At 38.7% G+C, this 20565-nt stretch overlaps 1 protein-coding gene across 1 annotated transcript in view; it reads right to left on the bottom strand.

Annotated features, from left to right (window-relative positions):
- Positions 1-14906: 14906 nt before the first annotated feature.
- Positions 14907-20565, bottom strand: part of pgbd5 (piggyBac transposable element derived 5) — a 29198-nt gene continuing 23539 nt past the window's right edge. The window contains exons 5-7 of the mRNA XM_084736620.1: positions 18254-18451; positions 16574-16679; positions 14907-15675 (exon numbers count right to left, since the gene is read on the bottom strand). Coding sequence (XP_084592746.1) covers positions 15480-15675; positions 16574-16679; positions 18254-18451 — 500 coding nt within the window. The 3' untranslated portion in view covers positions 14907-15479. The remainder of the gene's footprint in view (positions 15676-16573; positions 16680-18253; positions 18452-20565) is intronic.

Raw genomic sequence — 20565 nt, 5'->3', positions numbered from 1 at the left:
ACTTTACTCTTCTGTTTTTGTACAGATTGAACAAATGAGATAAAAGTTGTTAATTAGTCAGATTTAGAGATGGTGGATGAGTAGTTTTGTTTTGACCATTTGACAGAGCCAGGAGAGTTTCCCTGCATTCCTAGTGCTAAGCCAACCAGCTGCTGGCTAGATTTTATTATTTGTATTTCTAAAACTGTTGAACTATTCTATCTTCTATATTATACCTATCTCTCTGTCTATATATATATATATATACATAGATCTATCTATGCAGAGAAAAGATGGTGAGTCATGGATGAGCAACCTCTAGGAAACATGACAGAGAGATGTTAGAGCCCCGCTCTCTCTCTCTCTCTCTCTCTCTCTCTCTCTCTCTCTCTCTCTCTCTCTCTAACACACACACAGACACACACACACACACGCGCGCGCACGCCACCTGACTGGAAGAAGTCTACACGTAGAGTCTGCAGAGAGTTTCTTGACACCTTTGTGTAAAGAAGAACTCATTATAGAGGACTAATTAGCATTATCCATGTCTGTGTTAAAAGTCCACCCTCAGCCTTATCTGGGCAGGTTTCTTAAAGCACGAAGGCTGTGTTTGTCAAATCATATTTCATGTCAAAATGAATGGCTGACATTTTTCAAACAATTCCTCTCGAGGAGACACGTGTTTCAGTGTTGCAACAGGGCAGCAGCCAGTAAAAAGAAACGTCCTGACTGGTTAATCATTGTACATCATCTAGAATCAGCTCCTTTCTTTGACAAATAAATACAAAACCACCCAAAACAAAAACAAAAACCAAAAAAAAGCCTTTCATGTGATTTCACTCTTTTCAAAAATGGATGATTGAGCACGATGGTGCATCTTCCCACAGGTGACGCCTCATAACACAACAGTGACCTCCCAAAGGCGAGGTATCAAAAGACACCCATAAATATAATCATTACCCAGGTGTCGCTTATACCGCTGATTACAACATAATGACATACAGTGAAGGTGTGTGCATGTGAGTGTGCAGGGTTAAGAGCTTGATTGAAAGAGTGTGTGCTGTGGATGTCATAACCTTGCACACATAGGATGGGTGGAGACTCCAGACATTGTGGAGACAGAGATTATAAACCTGGGAGAGACATTTCTCATGAAACATCATTGTTAGTCCACTTTTATTGTATATGGTGCATAAGATGAGTAATGTTTTACAATATCGCTCTGAAATCCACACATCTGAGTGTTGTTGACATGGTTGAGTAGATGACGTGGGTTTTTACAGCGTTCACATTTAAATAAAACCTCAGATTTTTTTTGAATATCATACTTGAGCGTGTGACTAAACTGACACTTTCTTGTGTCTTCATATTGGAATAATAGGTGATGACCTTTACCAAGGCAACAAGCTGAAACACATTGGTTTCACAATAAAGTAAAGCGTTACTGCAGGTTTGACCTTTTACAGTGAAACTATTGTCCTCCAGGCACCTTTGAAATAAGTGAAGTTGTGCCAGAAATATCACACTTCATAATGCAACAAAAACTTTTCTCTCAGTAAAAGAAGACAAAAAAATCGTCTAGTTGTTTGAAATAATTTCACTTGTTCTTGCTGCAGGTTCTTTAGTTTCAGAAATTTTCTAGAAGTGACCTTGAAACAAGACAAAATAAACAGATCACAGATACTTTACAGTAATAACATGATAACATATACTTTTAACATGACGTCAGAAAATTATAAGATATCACGTTATTGCAATAGAAGTTCACTTTACAATGTGAAGATATTTTTTTTTACATTATAACAAGATATTTTCACAGATTTACAAAAACAAACATATGTCATAACAAGTAACTTTTCTTGTTATAACAATATATGATGCTATTTCTGTTGTTATAATGTGATAAGTTTGTATGTTAAAATAACATGAAAATATCTTGTTATAATATAAAAAACATCTCATTATAACAATAACACTTTTTTGTGTTACAGTGTGATACTGATACATATTTATTTTTCTGACCTGGCAGCGTTATGCTTCTGTAATAATCCAGTGTGATTTTAAAGTGGGTCATTGTGCATGAGTATTTTATACTTGGAGTATATCTCTGTCGAATTTTGAATGCAGATAGGTAATATTTCTATGGTATTGCTGTTTTTATTAAACTAAAATCTGAGAGCTGGTTTTGCTGTCTGTCTCCATTGAGTTCAGCAGCTGCTTTATTGGCAGAAAGCAGTCGTGCCAAGGCAGGAGGTGACAAAATCAATTCCACTCACTACAGACTATAACAATCAAATAAGAACTAATTAACTATTTACAATGATAGCCAGCATCGCTTCCCATTTTCCCCGTGACATTCAATCCGTCTGTCTGTCTCTCCACTGATTATCAGGCCTCAGTCCTGCGGTGTTTGTCCGCCCCAGGGAGCTGTCGGTGGTTGTGCGAGGCCTGAAGAGGAGCTGCAGCTCAGCGCTCAGCTTGACTGATCTTTTTCTGTTGTGTAACTTCTCCACAGGTCTCTCTGATGATCAGTTGAAAAAAAGAAAATCATTAGAAGTTTTACCTTGAGGCATGGGAGAGAACAGAGCTGCAGCTTTGTCAGGCCTGCTTCATGCTCCATCACTTGCTCACCCTTTCTCTCACACACACGTTTTATACACACACACACACACACACACACACACACACACATGCTCCACCACCCACAGTCAGAGGCAGAAATAATATTTTCATTGAAAGCTTCTTCAGCTCTGCAGATGGGATAACATGCCACTACTTCTGCTGAACGGCCTCTTCCTGGAGGTTGCTGTTTAAGTTGCCTCCAGTTTTAGGAGGTCGGCCAGTCAGTCTGTTCTGGAGCGAATCATCAATAAGGTGAAAAATAATTCAATTATACAGTCTCACTTTGGTGCTCGGACCAATTATAATCCATTTAGCCTCAGTGGAGGATCAATAAGCTGATGGTGGTCAGACTGATTTTAATGTGTCTAAGAGAATTGTGATCTGCTGCCCTCTACTGCTTCTATCTCACATTACATTTTTTTTTTCAATTTGTTGCGAATATGTAACACAGCAGTCTGTACTGAGGAGCTCTTGTGCGTGGTAACACGGCTCTGACAGCCATAAAATTTCCCTAACTGATCACATAATCCTCACTTCAACAGTCATATGCAAGCCTTTTACGTAATCTAAAGAATGATGGGAAAAGCTGCACAGCAGGTTTCTGTGAATTTCCAAGTCAATTTGGAAACGTCTGTTCTGACAGGTGAATTACAAGTCAGACTTCTCAGGAAATAGCCCTGAGTGATCAAACCCAGAGTGAGTCATAGAAATGCGTCTTAAAGGTGCAGTCGGCTCCAAAAAAACAGAAGAGCAAATTAGTATGCTAGCCTGTACTGTATTGGTTTGATATTGTTTTATTCATGCTGTTGGTTTCATGTTTTATCTGTGCTGTTAACTTACAGTGGAACTGCACTGTGAGTCACTGTGAGTTCAAAGCAAATTTCTTCATGGGCACAAATAAAATTGATCTTGATCTTGATCTTGATCATCAATTCACACTAATATTTCACTTCATAACACTACATTTCATGCCCATTCATCTAGTGCTTTTGCATCTAGGCCTTTTTGAATTTTCCTATGGCCCACAGGAGGCTGCCTATAAATCAAACATAACTAAGGTACCTACAGTATCTCTGGGCTACTTTGAGACATCTGAACCATAGACTGTATGATTTGCACCAATATATGAACCTCCTATGCGCTGCGATTGGCTGCCACAGGATTACACCCGCTTCATACCTGTCAGTTGCTCAGTCAAGCTTCATGTTGCAGTCTGGGCTGGTGAGCCACAGAGAAACTCATGTTACCTAAGCTATCAGCAATCTTCAAAATGTCTCTCTCAGAGTTAAGGAGACATACGAGAGAGTGAATGAACTCACAAGTATTTATTGACATAGCAAGTAATAAACCGGTGAGTTTATTGTGCAACAAATGCATTGCTGTGATGAAAGAAAACAACGTGAAGAGGCACTACAAGTTTTCTGCCTGCTTTGCTGAGGGCTCAGAGGAATATATCTATTAACATTATATCGTTAAGAGTTATTTGCAACCATTAATTAACAAACATCCCCAGTGACTTTCTTGTTTGGTCCACTTATTATTTTCTTTTTCTGAGTCACAGACCTTTTCAGGACTCTGCTGATACAAATGAAATTACTTAATTAAATTACTTATTGTCCCTTTAAATATCATGTTAACTATCATAATGAAAACTGGCTGGGGTTTGTTAAGCTTTGTGACTGTCAGGCATATGTGGGCTCGGCTCCTGATAATGTTTCTGACCTGCTAATCACATCTCAGCTTTAGTTTGGCCTGATATCTTCCTTTAGTTATCTCTTATTAATTCCCAGTAATTCATGGCTAAAAACCAGGACCAGACTTTTGTCATCACGACCCCTCAACTCTGGAAAGACCCGCTGGAGGACATCTGCAAATAGCTCTTAAAATTTATTTAATCACGCTATTTTAGAACTGCACATCCTTCAATATTTTTTTTATTCTGTTCTTTTACTGTATTGCTATTTTTTCCATTTGTCAAATTGCACTTTATTTTAATCTTATTCATTTATATTTTATTGCACTATATGCTTGTTTTTTGTAATGTTTTTTGTAAAGCACATGGTAACACATGTTTGAAAAGTCTTATATAAATAAAATTCTTATTTTTAACATAGCAGATGTTAGCAGATCTGTCTTTGTTGGTTTCTTCTTCTAAGTATTCTTAGCAGATTCTACAAATGGCCAGAGGCTGATGTGGAGACGGTGGTCCTGGGTTTACATCCAGCCCACAAGCAGTTTGTCATGCTCTACACATTCCTCTTTCTTCACTTTCTTGTGTCAGCTCAATCAATACTTGACTTGAAATGTTGCCGTGGCAGGTTTATGAGCATATATCACTCTTTAACTTCCTCTGGGCATTTTGTTCATGTCAGGCTTTGTCTCTTCCTCTGCAGAGCAAAGCAAGAAGGGGAAAAGCCACTAAATCTAAATGAAGGATTTCCTACTCATAACCATGCTATGAACATTAAAACTTAGAATAAAAGCAGAAAGAAAACTGTTTGATGTGTGTGAGATTTGTTTGTGTCATTATTTCTGTATGTGATAAAGTACCACCCATCTTTGCATCAGCACTAGATTTTTTCCATGCTGTTTGTCCATGCAAAGCAAGTCCAACAGATGAAATACTTTCCATAATCACAAAAACACCTCTGACCAGGGCAGGTGTACCAAACCAGGAACATTAATTAGATACTGTGTGCAAAATGGTGTGTTGACTGGTGGAAAGCTGACAAAATTTACACATAACCTTTTTTATTATTATTATTATTTTCCAGTCACATGCTGCCCAGTTGTAGCCTTGACAGCTTTTCAAACCAAAAGAAAAGATACTTAGAGGGACGTAGAGAATGTATGCACACAGTTCACAATAACATCAGTCCGTGGCAGGAAGAGTAGGAGCTGGGGTAAATGACAGAGGAAGTCGTACACAGCAGAGTCAGTCCTTTATAGTTCCGTTCATAGGTCAAACAAGGTGAGAAATTGCATGTAGACCACCAAAACCTGGCAACAAACACTCCACGTAGCAGGTTGGCCAAGAAAGTTAACTTACAGGTTTGGTTTCTTGAGTGCTGGGGGCGAAATCTCAGCACAGTCAGAAGCCTGGAAAACATCAGATAGGCGTTTTGCCAGCCCATCGTAAAACTGCTTTCCAGGCTAACCAAAAAAACAATCAAGAAGGAGCCTCCGGCACATAATGACAACAACAGACCAACATTTGAAACACTTAACCTCTTAATTGATTTGTTTGGACAAATGATTCTTAGCAGCTGAAAACAGAAGACTAATTTCACATAGCACTTTTGCCTGTAGTGTTTACAAGTGGATAATTTTGTCCAATAAAGGATGGCATGAAAATGATCAGCTGACGGCTGTTGTCAGAGAAAGGAGAGGGTGTTTTTTTTTTTTTTTTTTTTTTGTCAAATGGAGGGTAGTCTAACTTTTTTGGGAGAGCATGGGAGGGTCTTTCATTCCTAACCCATACTTATACCTTACTTCAGCCTTCCCTTGTGAGATTCATCATACTTAAAATAGTTGGATCCAAAGCATCATAATGACTCATGAATCATAAAGCTGTGTTTTGCAATACTCAAGAGAGCAGCAGCGAACAGCGTTACTCTGTATTATTTTGAGATTCTGGGGGAGAGTTGTAGTCTGTGAGAGTGTCCAAAGAAAATATGGTATTTGAAGGGGTGTGCATATGGCTGTCATAACCATGTCATGACACCTGTCAAGAACATGAAGGAGTCTTTGTGAATGTTTATGACTCTTGTCACTGAGTTTCATTCGGACAGTTATGTCATTTAAGGCAAAGTTGAGATGTTTGTTATGACAGCTTGACATTAATAACGCTCACATATCCTGTCAGTGTCTTTGCAATGACAACTTGACCTCGTCAAGCTGTGTAGCTTTATGTGTTAATATTACATTATACATTATGTTATCTTTGTCAGAGTCCCAGCCAAACCAGAACTGAATACAACTTCCAGGACCAACAATGACCAGTTTGACCACAGGGAATACAGTACTGAGGTGGTTTTCTCACTGGGTTTGGCACCCTGTGGCTGAGTCAGCTAATTAGGTGTCTAGCTCCGTGGCCAACCAAGCTAACTAGCCAACGGCAGCTACAAATAACAGCAGACGGACGACTTTAGCAGTAAGTAAACTGATAGCTAACCACTATCTGTCCTGGTAACTCTGTAAGTTAAATCACCTTGGTACTATACTCTGTCATCAAAATGGCCCTGCTGGACATGTTTATGAGTCCAAATGGAAATGATTCATGGCACCATTACAAATGCATTTGACATTGCAATAAAACTTAATGACATCTTAGTGACAAGTTCAAAATGTACCACTTTACTTGAAGTCAAGGAAAATATTCATGACATACTTAATGCTCTAATGGTGGCCAGTGTCAAAACCAACGACTTATGACAGTTCAATGTAATGTTAAAATATAAAGCTGAACAGTTTCTTTAAGGCTGATGATGTCAAGTTGTCATGACCAAGACAATGACAGGTTATACTGTCTTGGTTTATTCAAGTTGCCATAAAAAAGACATATCAGACATACACTGGATTAAAAATGACAACTGACTGAATGACACACCACGGCAACAGTCATAAACATCGATATAACCCCCCATAATGCCCATGACAGGCATCATGATGCTTTATAAACACCTTTTCCAATGAAGTGTTAATGAAAATATTAATTGCACTGGGGAGAGTCTTAAAAAAAAGTAAAACATAAACTTCAGCTTCCCCTCACATCCCAGTCATTTTCATACAGTCCCTCACTATGAACAGAGTGCAGTTGAGTCTAAGTTCTACTCTGAGAGGTTGAATCATGAATAGGTAGATCTATCATAAAAGCAGTAATTGTTTTTGCTCCAAATGTGTCTTTGCTGAACTGAAAGTTAATGTGGAAAGATTATGCAAAGAAACTTCTTCTAATCACAGACGCTCAGTCAAGATATACTCTGCACTCAAATCATGAGAAGTACCATTTTCCTTCCTCTAACTTCCTCTTGATTTCCAATCATTTGCTACAGAGTAATGAGCTTCGATGGAGCACCCACATGTGGCGAGTTTTAATGAAGACATTTACACAACAACCTTGTACAACTCATCACCACACACATTTTAGAAAGTTATTTGGTCCAGCATACATACACCGGTTATTTTACACATATTATTCCACCCAATGTTAACATTACATGCACATACACACATCCCTCTGGCCCGTCTGTGAAACTAGATAACACTTTAGTCCACAGTACATCCTGCAGCCACCGTTACAAACCAGAATCACGTGGAGTGAAATAGTTTTACCACTCGTAAATTTAAAGTCTGCTTTTGGTGTCTGGAGACATTAATATTTCTGACATTTTTCCCAGAAAAAAAAACATGAACTTCCGGTGTTTTTAGTGGCACAACTCCTGCAATGCACAGTATGACCCTGGTGATCACTGTTTGGTTGCTGAGCTCCCAACAACAACAACAACAACAATAATTCTAATTCTACTATTACTTGTACAGTGTTTTGATAGCACCTGATCACATTAAAGAAGTCCATTTAGTGTATGTATATTATTTCAGTAAGTGAATATATTGTACAGCAGTTAGTTATGAAGCCCTGAGGTCAGCCAGTTTAACTCTTCATCACATCCACAGCTAATCACTTAAATATCTTTCTCACTGTCTCACTCAGCAGATTTAAACACAGACATCAGTGAAGCACTGTACAGAGATAGCACACTGGCACATACAGTACATGGACATCATCTTATACACCACTGTGTTTCATCACCAAAAAACAACCGACAGTGAGGGTGATTTATTTCATGGTATCTTTTTTGCAACAAGGTTTTAGGGATTTCATCATTTGTCTGACAAAACCGGATGAAAGACAAATATTTCAGCATGTTGCTCTTTCCAGTCTGACTTTTGTTTACTCCCATTTGCACATCTGACATACACAAATAAAAGATCACAGACATTTTCTACTATTTGTAAAAGGAGACAAGGTAGGAAATGGAGAGAAAAACATCCACACTATTATTAAGGGCCATCAATGTGACATTTCTCTGTTGGGGGACATTTTCACTTTTAATATCAGTGGTTATAATTTTTTAAGGCTATATTTGGCATTGGGATCTTCAGACTATAGCAGGGCTCAGCCATCCCCACCCTCTCCTCCAACATACAAACTAGGTTCCTACATAGTAGTTCACCCATGTAAAAACAAAATGGTAACACTTTCCAACAAGAGTACATCAATTAATATTAGTTAATTCAGTAACAAGCATTAATGAACAGTTAATTAACAATTAGTCCAGTTCAGTACTAGTACGTGGTTAAGCACGGTTCAAATACATGGTTAATTTAATGCTTATGGTAAGTAATGCTTATATAACAGGACCAATAATTTATACCTTTATATTACTGGTTGTATAAATATATATTAGATTAGAAAAGCAAGTAGGCTATGAACTGAGGACTACCTACATGCAGATAAAGGAACAAGCAAACCTTTGCATGAAGACCATAGAATGTGTCAACTGATCTCAACAGACACCAAACATAAAGTTGGAGGATGGACAAGTAAGTGGACAATTATTACCCTTGAATAAACATTTGTAAAAAACAGTTTTCTCTTAATGAAATGGCTTCACTGGGAATCTTGTGACATATATATTATTAATTATACTTATATATACTAAAAAGTCAAATCTTTAATAGATGTCGATGCTTATTTAATGCTTAGTATTATATTACAGTTATAATTAAATGTTAATGTTTATTAAAGTATTAAATGTTAATTGTGCCTATAAACAACTAAATAATGTCTGAATTAATACCACGAGCACTATCAGTAAATGATAATTAGAATCCTTAGTTAGTTGATACTTATTACTGCATTAACTAATGTCAGTTAATGCACTCTTGTTGTAAAGTGTCACCAACAAAACACAAAACATTCATCACTGGGATTAGTGGACATATTTTCTACCATTAAATTATCATCACTTTTAATGAACAGGTAAACTTACTTAATGCACAAAGAAGTGTTACTGGAACCTATGAATGTTTTTGACATGTTAAAAACTCTAAAACATTACTGCGAAAGTGATAGATTTATTTCTCTTGTCTATCGTCCACACAATGCAGGACAAGATTTTATCTTATTCATTTTGTTTGAATCCAAAGTCTTATCTGTCCTAGTCATACTCCAATTCAGGACGTCAACAACACTAAACCACTGCAATGAGAGGAAAAAAATTAGCTGGAAAAGGCACTATAGAAACATCTTGATTCATGGCTGATCAATAGAGCCGGCTAGACAGAATAATTGTAAGAGATTTTTTTTTCTTTCTCAAATCACTTCAGAGATCAACCTGAGAATTTAAAATGTTTTTGATCTATACAGGCTAAAATGCAACGCCGCTCTGAGCTAAATTCACAAAAGGATCCTTGGCCCCACTCTTCAGATGGACGATAAAAAGGAGACGACATGAAGCCGCTCAGCTCTCAATCTGCAATTGGGGTGATAACGGTATTACCATATGGGCCAAAAAAACCTCAAATGATACCCTGTTCCCTCTCCCTCTCACTCATATATAATTTGTTGCCAAGTAACCGTGGCTTTGCAGAGTCCCTGATGCATAATTTCTTCTCATCTGTGGTCTGAGCTGAGCAGTATAAGCACTACAGAAAACCTCTGTGGATGTCACACACACATCCTTGGTGAGTGCCATCTTACAGTGAGGTGTGTGTGTGTTTGTGTGTGTGTATGTGTGACACCTGCTTCAGTCCACCATGAGCTGCAGATTAGATGCCGTTTTACAAACGCCGCCATCACAGAGGCTCTTTTTTATATGTGCGACACTGTTAAGGAAAAATTCATGCTAGGATACTCTTGACAGTGATGTGTCCTTCAACATTTTGTGGTGCAGTCCAGGGATTATTTTCCTTTGAAGAGCTGTATTTTCTTTTTCTGCATCCACGCTCCTTACTCAGAATACAACATGCTTGCATTAAGGGCCTTCTGAGGCAAGTCTTTGTGGAGAAACTGGTGTCTTTGCCCTTTATAAGATCACTTTTTTCTCCATGTACACTATAAATTAGTGGTTTTGAGACAGTCCCTAACTTTAAATTAGGGACTGTTACAAACATTTTTTTTCTAAATGGTCAGTGATTTTTTTAGGAAAATAAAATGCACTGAAAATATGTTGGTGGAACAACACAATGTCCAAATTTAGTCAGTTATTAACGGGGATACAAGAAGTACACCATCAGACAAGAATTGGAGAGTGTGATATCATGCCAGTTTGCTGTAAAGAGCAACCCAATGTCATGTCTAGACTGCCAACGTCACATCAGCAACAGTGTTCACGCCACACTGAAGTGTCTGTCTGTATAGGACCTGTCTTGTCCACCCATTTCAAAGTATCCAGCAGTAAATTAACAGGCAAACTTTCTTGTGCAGTATACAGCTTTCCTTTGACAAGACTGAATATCCTGATCTATTTTTCCATCAAAATGATGCATATGATTGTGGCATCAGCACAGCAATGTGTGCGTACGTCGTGAATGTGGTGGAGCAATGGAAAGACAAGAAAAAGAGTGCCACGGCTGCACTTAAGTTTAGCAAGGTTGTCTTGTGGCAGTAAATGTACAGTGAGGGCGACAGTTTGCCCAGTAATAAACACTACAGAAGAAATTCAGAAAGTCAGTGTGTCTTGCTACCCAGCTGATGGGTGATGTAAAGGAAGGGTCTGTGTGATTACATCGAAGCAGAGCGAGGTGCTCTCTGGCTCTGGAGCACACACTGCTCCACCTGGCTTACAAAATGTGGATAAACATATTTATTCAGTGCCTTTTCACTGTGCACCAACTGCACGTGTACTCGCATACTGTCGAAAAAAATATAAAGAGGTCTAAGTAAATGCTTCAGGTTGCGTTTACACCCATTAGATGCAGCAGAGATGTGAGACGCAAGGAGCTGTTGCAGACAGCTGCATAGATTAAAATGATTGTGTTTCTGTTCAGCGAAAAATGCGTCTGACTCACTTGCGGTGGAGACAGTAGATAACACCATCTTGAAATTTGCGTTTTCGGACCTCTTGCAGATTAACCTCTCATCTCGCTGCAGTGATATAGAAGTGAACACCAGGGTGTGTCAGTACACTGTGACATCACTGGTGGGCGTGTTTAAAGGGGCAACAGAGCAGACCTCCGACTACACTCCGCATCAGAGGTGGACCAGATACTAAATTACTCTTTGAACTGTTGTAAGAGTTTTTCAGTTGTGTAGATTTATCCTTTAATCACCAACACAGGACATCAGGACATATTATGCAATCAGGCAGGATGGGTTTCTAAAATGGCTACAGCTGTACTCCATTTCAATAAATGTGTGTGTAAATCCGTTGATATCAAATATTGTATTAAAATAATGAGCTGACAAATACATGACACGACAGGGGTGCCTGCTAAGATTACCAGTGTTACTTCAAGGTGAACAGTGATTAGACACATGACAACAACATTCAGTGGTTCTCACACACACACACGCACACACACAAGAGCAACAATGACAACACCAATGCTTTGGATTAGTGAAAAAGTTAAAAAAATCACAATCTTGAGTCTCAGTGACAGAGTGATTAGGGACATACGCTCACAGTAATTTGTAAACAAAATATACACATACATACTTTACCTTGTACTCTAAATCTACAGTGGAAATCTTTTCTGTTTTGGTTATAGTCATTAATTTTCAGTCTTATTTCACTGGTGTTTTTTTTTAAATAGTCCGTTTCCTTTATCTATGTATATTTACAGAACTTATCTATTCATATTTTCCATATTTTTCTGAGTTTATACTATCATTGGGTTCAAAACTAAATGGTGCTAACTTTGCTAACTTTACATTTTTTCTTCTCAAAGTGCAAGACTGTGATGGGGGGGAAAGTGCATGAGTCCTGCCAGCGAATTACTCGACAACTCTGCTCTACCGGCTTAAAGACTGTCATCTTACTCTAATATGTATTCACACATCAAGTCATGCACACATCAAAACCTTTCACTTAAAACCTTCATAACATGAAGCCAGCAACAACAACATGTTGACTGCATAACAAAGCAAAGCAAAGTGGACTGCAGAGTCCTCATTAAAGCTACAGACAGCAGTGTGGTATGTGATCTGAAGACAGTAAGTGTGTTTTAATCAGATAAACGCCGCCTCGCCACTCACACTTCCATTGGCTGGACACAAGAGGGCATGTCTAAATCAGTTACTTGGCAAGAAATGTGCTCCTGGAAGAAAGCAACATTCAGAGAGTTCAAATTGTATTCATGTCTCCATTTGAGATGACATGGTGTTGAAGAAAATAGGTTTTTCTGAAGACGTTTAATTGACAACAGCAAATGCTCTCATAAATAGTAACTATCCACTTACGTAATCATGTTTTTTTTTTTAATTTGTCAAATTATTTCACTGCTAACTGATGTCAGTTTACATCTGGAGTTCCTGATCAGATTTTGGCACCAAAATAAGAAGATAAGTTGCAGCCCCAGAGCCTTTTTATCTACATTAAGATTTGTTACAACATTTGCTTTTCTGGGACGTCTTATAAGCCACCAGTGACTCAGTTTTTACTTCCTTGGCTTAAATCTTGCCAAGCAATATTATCAAAACCCCTGCCCACTGGCCAAGATTGTACTTGTTGCTTAGCAACATTGGCTTATTCAACATCAAATCAAGGACATTTTGAACGTGTTCTGCATTGCAATGCCAAAGTACAGTTAACTACATGAGTTATATAAAAGACACATTAGAGGAGTTCATTTGCTATTATAAGTGTGGTTAAAAGTAGGCTACAGATTTGATGCCATTAACTGATTTAACCTGTTTCCTCAATCTGCTTCTTACTGTGAGCGGTGCAGTTCTACATGAGCACAACATTTTCTGCCCAATTTCTAATGATTTCACATTAGAACTTTGTGTTTTCATAAAATAGGTGTGAGATCACCTATTTTGGTGCACCAATTAGGATTTTGCATTAAAATTAGTTGGACAGTTGTGGGGTTTTTACTTGATATTGTCAATACAATCTGATCAAACCACACCCACACAGTCATGTCAAAGCAGATTAACTGAGTTTTTAAGTGCTAAACTTTCGATGAATAAAAGCTAAGAATGTTTTTTTTTGACTCATCCTGCACTGGGGGGCTAAATTTGTGTTCAACTAAATGCTTTCTTGCTCATGACGCAGTTAAGCAAGAAAGGAAATTACATCTACTCACCAGAGGGGACAGTAGTGTTTCAGGGGACGGGGCCTCACTGAACAAAAGCACAACTTTATAACTTTATTCACAGATTTGGGTGAAACTGGATAATATTTTATATAGAAATATTTTTCTGGTTTCCCTTCTGACGTCCTCTGGCTGCTTAGCTTCGGCTCTTGGTTATTTAGCAACAGAGCTTTCCTGATGGACAGATAGCGTTAGTTTGCCTGTTGCTAAAGTAGCTGGGCTCAGCAACCTCCTGAACTGAACACAGCTGGTCACAAGGCCGACAGGGAATACAGTGGCGAGGTTGTTTATGGCATTTCCTGATGGAAAGATTGCTCTTGTTGCTAAAGTAACTCCGCCATCCGCTAACTGCTGTTAGCCGTTACTCAACCCTGGGCTGCTGGCAGCAAGAAAACCTCGCTACTGCAGGTTATTCCCTGTCGCAAAACTGACCTCCATTTATCATGATCGTGACCTAGCCGTGTTTGCTTGGAGCGCTCAGTCCAGCAGGAGTCGGCTATCGGGACATGTTCTCCCTCCTAGCGTTACATCCATGAATTTCTTTAGCTGCATAGTGGATGTGGGCAATAACGCACAGTGCTATTGGATACTGTAAACAGCAATCAATGTCTGCGACAATCCCTCGCTAGCTGCCTTTACAGGGAACGAACAAGCAATAAGCACTTTGCTAGCCTTTTCAAAGGAAATTTAAGTTGATTTAACTTGAGATAATACAAACTATGGGGAGCCTAATGGGAGGCTGTGAATTGCTGGCACACTGCTGGCTGTGGCTTTACATCAGCTGACAGTCTTCCTCTGGCGAGTACAGTATGCAGCAACACAACGCATCTGGGTCACAATAGCCATACGTTTACATCCTCAGGCTCAATGTCGCACACACAAAAGGCAGTTCCACTTGCTAAATACATACAGTACACACAAAAAAAAAAAAAAATCAAAACCCACCTGGAGCAGAAATCATTTTCACACTGAACAAGAGAATATCACGATCCAGATTCTTTATGCATGCAGCGTGTGAACACACCATAGTCCTGGTTTACTAAGCTTTTGTTACAGGGTCACAGGTGTTTTTGCAGAGTTTAATATTGAGCTACATGTAGATGTAGATGTTTGAACAGTCACATGGGAGATTCAGGCTCATATCAATATTTTAACTCTTTGATAGGAGTTAAAAGTTGATGCTGACATCATTTTTGGCGAATTTGTCCCGGTTTTATTGTTCTCGCCCGCATCTCTGCTTGTGAAAATGCTCCTGCTGACAAATCCTTAGTAAATCTGCGTGGTTAAAAGTAACAGTTGAGGCATGTGAACTGTCCCATGTCTCATGATTCTCTACTGTGTAGTGTGCAGTCGTGTGTGAATGAATATTTACAGTACCACAGAAAACAACTAGAGGAACAGAGACTTGGCACTGCTTCAGTATCATCACATACACACAGACCGCAGAGTCTGTACAACCGTAATGAAGAGTGTGAATGTGTGTGTGGGGATCATTGTGTCTGTGTGTGTGAGTGTGTGTTTGTTGTGTGCTCCTGCTGTCCTCGTTCTCCTCCTCCTCACTGCGTGGGGGAGCAGTCGTCTAAATCCAGCAGCTCCCTGACCAGTCTTTCTCCGAACTGCGCTCGGCTGTAGCGTTTAACCGTGTAGGCGTCAGACATCTTGTAGAGGATGTACGCGTTATTGATGGCGATGCTGATGCTCAACCAGAACACCTGCTGCCAGGTCTTGTTGGGTTTATGGAAGATAAAGTACCTGTGGGAGAAAAATAGCTACTTACTCCAGGGTTTCTATTCATAGATTTTTTTTAATTAAATAAATAAAGCTAACACTCCACCATAAATAACACGCTTCATAATGAGACTATTTTGTTTTGTGTTAAAAAACGGATAATGGCACATGATTTCTAATGAGTCATTTCCTTTAAAGACATCATCAACTTAAGACTTAAGCTATTCATTGATTTTAAAACTAGTAGCAGGTTAATTTTCTGTCAATCAACCAATCAGTTAATTTGGTGATTATTTCAGCTCTAGTTTGAATGATCAAGAAATGATAAAAGAAAGGAAACAGTCCCCCAAATTGTTGGTCAAATACAAGATATTCTCTACATTGATTATCTAAACATCAGTCATTATAATCCAGTGGTCATAGCAGACCAGGTGAAGATGCATCCCCTGTTTATTTTAATAAATAAAGGTGTGTGTTTTATCACTTACAAATTAAACTTCTCATTTCAAATGTTATACAGTCTCACACATTTCAAGTACTACGTCTCTCGGAACCATTCCTGGCAAGTAGGAGAACCAAAGGTGGCTGCAAATTTTGCTAAAAATGTGATAAGCCATATCTAGAGGCAGTCTTTGGTTTGTCTGTTCTGGGCTACTGTAGAAAAATGGTGGTGCAACATGGTGGACACGCCCTCTGTGCGCATACATGGCTCATTCTAAGGTAACAAAAACACAACAACTCTTATTTTCATGTGATTATATACTAATAAAAACATACTTCTGAATTGACATATTGTAATGAATCTAAAAAAAACTTACACACTGGACCTAAAGAAGGAAAAATATGTCATGTATAAATTTGGACTGATTCAGACCTCCAGTCAATATGAACCCACAGCAGGAAATAAGTAAAATGTACATACTTGCTGTACTTGTCGTCATATTTGCAGATGTAGCTGAGATGAGCTGCAAAGGCCTCAACAGCCAAGGGACATGGAATCTCGCCGCTTTTCCTCTTAATGATCATACCTGCCACAAACACACACACCACAAACTGAGAGTGAGAGACATGCAGCAGAGAGACGACATCCCACTGAAGGGACTCGTTTTCTCCAGACTCCGTGGTCACCTGGCCAACAACAAGGGAGACAAGGAAGAGGAAAATAAGCGCTCCTTTACGTGAGGGAGGCTGCCCAGATGTGCCTCGTTACTATTTTTGTTTGTGGCTGGTCTCTTCTTTCTTTTGTCCCTGGAGGGAAGCTTTGTTTAATGGGTCTTTTTCAAAGCAAAGACTCAGACTCATCACAGCAGGAGGTGTAACTAATAACATTAACAGTGGCTCCGTTTCAGTTATGTCTCACTAAGCTATGACAGTAAATGAAAAAGTTAAGAAAATTTCAAGGCAACTTACTGCATTAGATTTATGAAAGAGTTTTACCAACTACACATCTTCTGTTTACATAATTTACTCATTTTCTTCAGATAATCTTGAATATTTGAGTTTTAGAAACCCCCCAAAATGTATTTCAAAAATGACTGAGTAAACCCATAAAAGAGAAAGTAAATTATGGTTAATATCTTAATATTTTCAAATAAAACCACTCAATTTCAGTCAACCACATAATGACAAATACAGTTCACAGCTCACTGTGACCAGTTTTGAAAAGTTTCTAAAATGCAAACATTCAAGTTCATCTAAATAAGAGAAGTTGTTTATTTCAACTAAAGATTACAGGTCAGCAAAACATGTTTTATTTTATTTAAAAACTTAAGAGTTCGAGTTGTTGCCTTGATATTTTTTTACAGTGTGAGCCAGCATGCACAATGTCAGGGTTCACTTTGCAGACTGTCACTGTTTTTCTCTTCAGATTTTTAACTAAGAAAAATATCCTTAAATTTCTCTATAAATGTCTCAGTGACTTCAGGGCAAGACATGCACCAGGCACCACGGCTAATTATGTAATATAATCCACATAACAATCGCTAATCTTAATATGGTTTTATTTTATGTGCCTTTAACAACAAAAACCTGTGGTGGATATCGAAGGGATTGACAGCTAATTTTGTTCTTCTTTTTGTAGAGAGTGAAAAACGCCTCCACATACAGACCCACGCACTCACACAGAGGAAAGAAAATCAATATTGGATAATAACGGTTTAACTCATCTGCTGCTTTGCTTCCACTCTCCTCATTCACAGCGCTCAGGCACACCGCAGCCCTTCCAGGTTTAACACCTAACAAAACGGTTTAATCGAGAGTGGATTATGCTGGAAGAGGAGGGGAATATCATGATCCTGTCGCCTCCTGGAAATGGATTATCATGGATTACAAGCGCTCATTGATTTTTCCTGACACGAATCCTTAACGATAGTAACCTGCATCCAGAAACGACAGAACAGTTCATCTATTTTTCAGTGAAGACAGTCACGTTAAAGACTTTTCAAGTATTATGGAACATTAGTTGTTTCCGATAATAATAAATAAAAACGTTCTGTGCTCTAATGCGTCTCCCATCAGAACTAAAATTCTGAAAATATTATAATTCAAAGACACAAATATGGCGTTAGAGGTTTAGTTCTGGGTGTATCCGAGCTCTGTTTACCTTGTTTTGTTGGGGAATAAGCATTGGTGAGGAACCTGAAGTGTCCTTTATTGTACCAGCTGATCAGTGACATGGTGCCTTTCATCATGACTCGTGATTGGCCGCGCTGCGCTGGCGTGGAGCCGCAGACCAGCATGTTTTGTGGTAAGCCTGTACAGTCGCTCTTTCTGGTGCTCAGCAGGCCACAACAGTAGATATCTGGAGAAAAAAACAAAGACATGTTTTAATTTGTTTGTTTGTTTTTTCCAAAGACACGTTAACATTTGTAGAAACTATTATCGCATACATGAGGGGCGGGAAATTATTTTTCGTGTGGGGCCACACATAAGAAATTGATCATGCTGTGAGGGCCAGATACAAATGTGATGTAATGTCCTAATAACGGCTTAATCTCCAATAATGAAATAATCAGAAATGTCCTATATAGGGCACACCGGCATGTACATGTCTATGAGCTAAGATCTGGCTAACAGAAATACACTTCTACCCTTTCTGAATCGCCATACTTTTATTGCCAGGGTCCATGATAAAATGATATTAACGGTCTTTGATGTTAACTGTAATATTTCTAAGCACTCGTGGCGGTCTTGTGGGCCACGTGGAACGTTCCAGTGGGCCGGATACGGCACCCAGACTTACAAGATCTGATATACACGGACGTGAGAGATATCCTGTAGAGGCATATATAAAATACTAAAGGATACCAAGTAAATGAAAATATACTTATAAAGATCATGCTCACTTTCTGCCATGATCTTCCAAATACTGGAGATACTGGACCTTTAAGCAAAAATGCCAAAAACTCACTGATACCAGCTTACACAAATGTGAGCGAATGTTGATTTTCTTTATCTTACGTGATTATATGTCAAATGCATTTGGGTTTTGGACTGTTGGTTGGACAAAACAACCTATTTAATGGCATTACCTTGGGCTTCAGGAAATTGTGATGGGCATTTTCCTTTGTGTTCTGACATTTTATAGAACAAACAATCAATCAAAAACTATCAGTTTCAGTTTCACCCACCCCTGCAGTAACTTGAGCATGTATTGTGGTTTTCATGCATTCTGCTCTTCGATGTGAACTCACAGAACAAAGTACTGTAGACTGTTTATCTATCTGACAGCTGTACCACTTTTCTCTTCTCTCATATCTCTTCTTCCATCTCTGCCTTTTGCTTTTTCTGCCTTTCCACCCATCTCATCCCTTTATTTCTTACATGGATGAGCAGCGGCGAAACAATCATGTGGCTGACTGCTGCTGATTTAACGTTCTCAATTTGGACGATGATTTCTATCTGTGCTGTGCGTGAGTGTGTGCGTCCACAGTAAGTGCTGCAGAGCAACGTGGGGTAATTAACTCTGCTAATTAATCCGACATGATAAATTTGAAAGAAGAATGTCGGACAATGCCTTCACAAGCTCAAAACAGATTTTTTTCTGGCTGAATGCCTTGTGGTAGCTTCACCCAATTAGAATGACAAAATATTGATTATATCTCTGGACTTGTTTTTCTTTACTGCAGCTCTGCCCTGTTGAATTTAAAATTGCTCTTCTGTTATTGTTTAGTGAGAGAGCATTTGTGATAACAGGAATGTAAAAACTTTTCAATTTCCAAGTTGTGCTGATGATATCTGCAAAAGAGCCTGAATATTTGTTCTCTGCCTTCACTGATTCAGTCATTTTTAGCCCTTTATGGTGACACTGTCCCATATTTGCTGTTATTATTATGAAAGAACAAAGCAGGACACCGAAGAGAATTCAAATGTGACTCAGCCCACCACAATAGGATTATGCTTTTAGAATAAAAGATGCCTTTGGTATAATGAGCATGGAAATCTGAGCTCTGTGGAAATCTGGCTTCAAAGGTGGATTCACAGCATAAAATATCACAATTTCCTCCAAAATAATTGTCTTTTGCAACACCCTCTGATAAAAAATCACATACTGAGAATTTGGTACAGGCCTGTTCGTAAGCCTTAAAGGGACAGTTCAGTGTACAGTGTAGTGTTATTAATCCATCTAGACTGCCAAGTTATGGAGATATCAGCCATAGAGATGTCTGCCTTCTCTCAAAAATAATGGAACTAGATCGTGCTTTGCTTGTTGTGCACAAAGCACCAAAAAATACATTGTTGATTGCACTTTTTTTCTATTGAACTATACCCGCCAACTGTATCTCTGTGCAGAACATGCATGTTCTCACTGATGAGTGTTTACAGGTCAGCCGAGTGCACCATTAATGCTTGCATCCCTCTGTGTCAGTTTGTTCACTGACTAATAATTTTTGTCAGTTTTTATCAACAAGACTT

Source organism: Lutjanus erythropterus, chromosome 14 (genome assembly GCF_056507025.1).
Source record: "Lutjanus erythropterus isolate fLutEry1 chromosome 14, fLutEry1.hap2, whole genome shotgun sequence".
Taxonomy (NCBI): Eukaryota; Metazoa; Chordata; class Actinopteri; order Lutjaniformes; family Lutjanidae; genus Lutjanus; species Lutjanus erythropterus.
This window is presented reverse-complemented; position numbering and strand designations above follow the sequence as displayed.